The sequence below is a fragment of the Urocitellus parryii genome, chromosome 12, assembly GCF_045843805.1.
Source record: "Urocitellus parryii isolate mUroPar1 chromosome 12, mUroPar1.hap1, whole genome shotgun sequence".
Classification (NCBI taxonomy): Eukaryota; Metazoa; Chordata; class Mammalia; order Rodentia; family Sciuridae; genus Urocitellus; species Urocitellus parryii.
The window spans coordinates 8,715,575-8,721,405 of NC_135542.1; the positions used below are offsets into that span (position 1 = coordinate 8,715,575).

At 55.6% G+C, this 5,831-nt stretch overlaps 1 protein-coding gene across 1 annotated transcript; it reads left to right on the top strand.

Annotated features, from left to right (window-relative positions):
* Positions 1-1,529: 1,529 nt before the first annotated feature.
* Pou3f3 (POU class 3 homeobox 3) lies at positions 1,530-3,029 on the top strand. The gene has a single exon (XM_026411347.1). The coding sequence runs from the start codon at positions 1,530-1,532 to the stop codon at positions 3,027-3,029; it is 1,500 nt and encodes a 499-aa protein (XP_026267132.1).
* Positions 3,030-5,831: the final 2,802 nt, after the last annotated feature.

Consider the following 5,831-nt stretch of genomic DNA (forward strand, 5'->3'; position numbering starts at 1 on the left):
AAGGGGGGCCGCGCGTCCTGAGCCAGTCATTCCGGGCCTGCCAATCACCCAGCGGGTAGCCAATCAGCGGGGGCCCTGGTGCTCGACTTCCTTGTATTTGGGAAAGTGTGGTGGTGGGTGCGCGCTCGCGGCGGAGGGTAAACATTCTACAGTCCCTGCTCAGAGAGGGAGGGACAGAGAGCGAACTGTCAGATCGGAGCGAGAGCGGGCGCCCGAGAGAGAGGGAGAGCAGGAGAGAGAGGGAGGGAGAGGGAAAGTGAGAGAGGGAGAGAGCGCGAACGAGGGCGCAGAGCAAGCTCCCGCTGCAACTCTGCTCCGGCACGGCCAGCGCCAGCGCCCGCCGTCGGTGCACTCTGGGAGCGGCGCAACGTGCCCACTGGAGTTGGTTGTGTATCAAGGATCCCCTATATGCACACACACACCTCCACCTCCACCAATGCACTCTTCTTCCTCCTCCTCCAGACAACTGCTGGGAAAATAATAAAACACCAACCCCAACCGTCAGCAACAAGGTAACAGAGCAATTCGACATCATTTTTTTTCCTGTTCAATTTTTTTTCCTTGTTATATTTGTTTCCTAATTTCTGCCCAAAAGGAAAAATGTCGCATCAGACTGTGACTGTTGCGAGGAGAATGAAAAAGGACTCTTGTTTCAGAGGCAACCTAGAGCTCCGGCAATAGCAACTTCAGAGAAATGCACCATCGCAAGAAGTTTTCCTAGGACAGAACAAAACTTGAAACGACAGGACCAGAGGGGGAGAACAGGAACCAGCCTCCCCTCTCCACACAGGAGAACAGCCAACATCACCACGCCTTCAAGGACGAGAAAAGTTTTACTACTCTAAGGCAGAACGCGTGAAATGTGTTCCTGAGGAGGAGAGAAGAGAGCGGACCAGGAAAGGAGCGGGCCGGTGGCTGGTTATCCATAATTTGGCCAAGGAAGAAAGGAGCAGCTTCTTTCTTTGTTGTCTCCCTGAACCTTCACTTAGCAGGTGGACTGAGCCCCGCGGCAGGGCAGAGTCCGCGCTCGCCGGAGGACAGGAGGAGGAGCGGGTACCCGCGCGCCCCGGGAGAGCGCCCCAAGTGCAGGTCCCCTCCCCGCCTGGTGAGCCCCGCTGGAGCCAGCCGAGAGCGCCGGGGTTGGGGGGTGGCCACGACCCCCCCTGAAAGGGCTGGCCACGGAGCGCGCCCCGAGAAGCGACTCCCCCTCCCCAGAGCGCTGCTCCTGCTGCTGCTGTTGCTGCTGACCAAGGCCGGCCGGCGACCCCCGCGCCCTGCCCAGCGGCCTTGCAGCTGCAGCCCGGGACCGCGGCGGCGGCGGCGGCGGCGGGGGCGGAGGCGGCGGCGGAGGAGGCGGCGGCGAAGGCGGCGGGGCCGGCGGGGGCCCGGGGCGGGGGCGGGGGAGGAGGAGCGGGGGGAGGAGGAGGGAGGCGGGGGGGGGCGCGGCGGCAGCGGCGGCGGCGGCGGCCGCGGCTGCTGCTGCGGCGGCGGCGGTGGTGGCGGCGGTGGGGTGGCGGGAGCGGAGCGGCATGGCCACGGCGGCTTCTAACCCCTACCTGCCGGGGAACAGCCTGCTCGCGGCCGGCTCCATTGTGCACTCGGACGCGGCAGGGGCCGGTGGCGGCGGAGGTGGCGGTGGCGGCGGTGGCGGGGGAGGTGCAGGGGGCGGCGGCGGCGGCATGCAGCCCGGGAGCGCCGCCGTGACCTCGGGTGCCTACCGGGGGGACCCGTCCTCGGTCAAGATGGTCCAGAGTGACTTCATGCAGGGGGCCATGGCCGCCAGCAACGGCGGCCATATGCTGAGCCACGCGCACCAGTGGGTCACGGCCCTGCCCCACGCCGCCGCCGCCGCCGCCGCTGCCGCCGCCGCCGCGGTAGAGGCGAGCTCGCCGTGGTCGGGCAGCGCGGTGGGTATGGCCGGCAGCCCCCAGCAGCCGCCTCAGCCGCCGCCGCCACCACCGCAGGGCCCCGACGTGAAGGGTGGCGCCGGGCGCGATGACCTGCACGCCGGCACAGCGCTGCACCACCGCGGGCCGCCGCACTTAGGACCCCCACCGCCGCCCCCGCATCAGGGCCACCCCGGGGGTTGGGGGGCTGCCGCCGCTGCAGCCGCCGCCGCTGCAGCCGCCGCCGCCGCCGCCCACCTCCCGTCCATGGCCGGGGGACAGCAACCACCACCTCAGAGTCTACTCTACTCGCAGCCCGGGGGCTTCACCGTGAACGGCATGCTGAGCGCACCCCCAGGGCCCGGAGGAGGCGGCGGCGGCGCAGGTGGCGGCGCCCAGAGCCTAGTGCACCCAGGGCTGGTGCGCGGGGACACACCGGAGCTGGCCGAACACCATCACCACCATCACCATCACGCACACCCGCACCCGCCGCACCCGCACCACGCGCAAGGACCCCCGCACCATGGTGGCGGGGGTGGCGCCGGGCCCGGACTCAACAGCCACGACCCGCACTCGGACGAGGACACACCAACGTCGGACGACCTGGAGCAATTCGCCAAGCAGTTTAAGCAGCGGCGCATCAAGCTGGGCTTCACGCAGGCGGACGTGGGGCTGGCGTTGGGCACGCTGTACGGCAACGTGTTCTCGCAGACCACCATCTGCCGTTTCGAGGCCCTGCAGCTAAGCTTCAAGAATATGTGCAAGCTCAAACCGCTGCTGAACAAGTGGCTGGAGGAGGCGGACTCGAGCACTGGCAGCCCCACCAGCATCGACAAGATCGCGGCCCAGGGCCGCAAGCGCAAGAAGCGGACCTCTATCGAGGTGAGCGTCAAGGGCGCGCTCGAGAGCCACTTCCTCAAGTGCCCCAAGCCCTCGGCGCAGGAGATCACCAACCTGGCCGACAGCCTGCAACTCGAGAAAGAGGTAGTGCGGGTCTGGTTCTGCAACCGGCGCCAGAAAGAGAAGCGCATGACACCGCCCGGGATCCAACAACAGACGCCGGACGACGTCTACTCGCAGGTAGGCACCGTGAGCGCCGACACCCCACCACCGCACCACGGGCTGCAGACGAGCGTGCAGTGAAGGCCAAGGGCGCAGTGCGAAGAGGGCCGCCGCCCCCGCCGCCGCCTCCGCAGCCGCAGTCAGCACCGCCACCGCCCCCGCTGCCGCCGCCGCCGCCGCCGTGCCGCCGCCACCGCTGCTGCTGCGCTGACCCTGCACCTGGGCCGCACCGGGCCCCAGCCTGGGTGCATCCGCCGCCCTCCCCTCCGCCCAAAGACAGACAGGCATGCCCGCCCTTGGAGGAAAAGACGAGGGAGAAACGGACCAAGGAGACTTTTTTTTTTTTTTTTGAAGTCCAAGGAAGGAGGGACCAAAAAAATGAAAAAAAAAAGCATAATAAATACCCAGACTGTTTTATATACACACATAACAAACAAAACCTGAAGAGGAAAAGGCAACCGTGAGATCCCGTCTGTGCTGTGGTGGTGTTTTGTTTTTTTATTTTAAAGAAGGGTGACTTTACCTACAGCACCAAAACTGCACTCTTAAGGTGTACCCACCCTGAGATGTCCTACCTGGCAGCGGTGGACAGCACCTGCCTCGGCCTCCTCTCTTAAAAAAGAGAGAGAAAGAGCCCCCCTCTTTCTTCCACTTCCTCCCAAAGGGCTGCCTAAGAGCTGCGCGGAAACTTTCCCTCCTCCTCGGAGGGACCTGAAAGCCAGCACCAGATCTCCTCGGGGCTGACCCTGTGCTCCAGGACCCTGTTTTTCTTGGCCATTTTAAAGTCGTTTGGGAAGTGGCAACTCGACGTTGAAATGGGAAGGAGGGGGAAAAACAGTCTCGAGGCAAAGACAAATTCACAGCTTCTGAAATTAACAGACTGAATAGCAAAGCCAAAAGAAAGTATCCTCCAAGTAACCTTGGAAATAAAAGCAACGCGAAAGAGCCGAGGATGGGCGAGGGAGATCCGGACGTCCAGCCGCAAGTGGCCAGAGGCCCGGGGCTGGCTGAGTCTAGCGCGGTTGGGCTGACAGGGAGCGGAGGCCCAGCCTGCGAGGCTGCCCAGTGAGGCCCAGCCACCACGGACCCCGGCTTTGCCGGCAGCCGTTGGGGTGGACCATCATGCCTAAAGATTCCACCGCTAATATTTTTTTTATTAATATTTTTTATTTTTTATTTCTCGACTGACTCAGATAAAGGGATTTAGAAAGACTGAGCACCAGCCGCTGCACTTCTCTTGACTTCTGTCCTCAATCCGTTGCCAACTTTGATTGAATGGGTGCTGTGGATGTGATTATATAATACTGCCATTTCCAAGCAGTGTTTTTGGTAGGTTTTAATAAACAGACTTTTCAAAAGACGGCAATATAGAATTGTTAGATCCGTTGTTGATCTAAAAATATTTGCTTTATATTTTCATTAAATGACTTCTTTTAATATTTTATTCAGAATACTTATGAACTGCTGCAAAACGGTAATTTATTTTTCCCCAGATCTTGTATTACCTGTTTTTTTCAGACGAGCACAAATCAAAATGAAATGAAAATATGGACAGTTGTTAGGTAATAAGGGTATCTTTTGATGTGATCATTTGATTGTAATTTAATTTGAGTAGTGATTCCGTAAGAGCTGATCGAGAAAATAAATTTGTTAGAATGAAATAGTCTGTGTCTGATGCGTAAACACTGAGTTCTCTAGAAATTTTTTTTTTTTTTTTTTTTTTTTTTTTTTACTTATACAAATCCTTAAGTAATAGTGTTAAGGAAATAGCGCCTGTTCCACTTAAGGCAAGTTTGGAAATTAAGAGTAAAGGCATTACTGAAACAGCTGGCATTTTAACATAGTGGTCATTCCTTGTTAATCTATAAATTTCACAATATTCTTCTCTCCCTTAATTTTACTGGGTGTCTTTATTGTTTTTTAGGTGAGATTATCTGTAAATGCTAGAGCCCTTTTCTTGAAGTTACCTGTGTTCTTTATTGAATGATTGGACTATATCACCAGTAAAAACGTGCCAACTGGTCATTAATGGTTAATACAGCCCTCCTGAGTTCAGTCTTTCCTTTTTCTTTCTACCCCCAACATATTAAATCTCTTCTCTTTTTCTGAAGACTAATAGTTGTAAAGAATAGCTTATAAATCTATAAAATATTTTGATATCAATTCCCATCACTATATGTAATTAAATTTAAATTATTGAGTTTTCCTGTTGTTTGAGGGTTGTTGGTTTTTTGCTTTTGGGTTTTTTTGTTTGTTTGTGTTTTTGTTTTCATGTAATGAAAGAATATAGTTTTCCCAATCCCTGCTTTTGGTCCATACTGCAGACCATCTTTGTGTTAGCAGCTCAGACTTCTGTGATTCAGTCTTTCCCCAGTGTGACTTCTTGTCTTCTTCACTGGTGCTGGGATTTAGCTTTTGGGGTCACTTTTTAGGTAAACCCTGCAGAGTGATCACATCAAGTTAGTGTATCAATATTTATAGTGTGGGAAAATGAAAGTAATGCCTTAGGTTGTGGGTACTAAAGATGCAGAGGCTCTACTGGGTTTACTCCCTATGTATTGGAGTTTGTTTGTTTGTTTAAGTACTCAAGGGTGAGAAAGCAATGATTTTATAGACCAGTTTCCCTTCATCTCACTTAACTGTCACTCACTCTTTGCCTACTTCTCTCATCTTCACTCCCTCTGCCTGTGATATCATCGATGTAGGGGTTAAAAAATCCCGGAAAACTGTGAGAGAAACAAGGAACAGTTATTTCTCTTAGGCCCCTGGGTCACTTTCATCAATCAAGCCCAGCCAGATGGCCATGTATTGGGTGGCATTATTTTAAACACCAAATTGTACTAAAAATCACAATCATTTTGATTTGTGAAATCTGAAAAAGGC

Bases quoted from the DNA above. Each gene is read 5' to 3' on its own strand.
- Pou3f3 (XM_026411347.1), top strand. From the start codon at position 1,530: ATGGCCACGGCGGCTTCTAACCCCTACCTGCCGGGGAACAGCCTGCTC.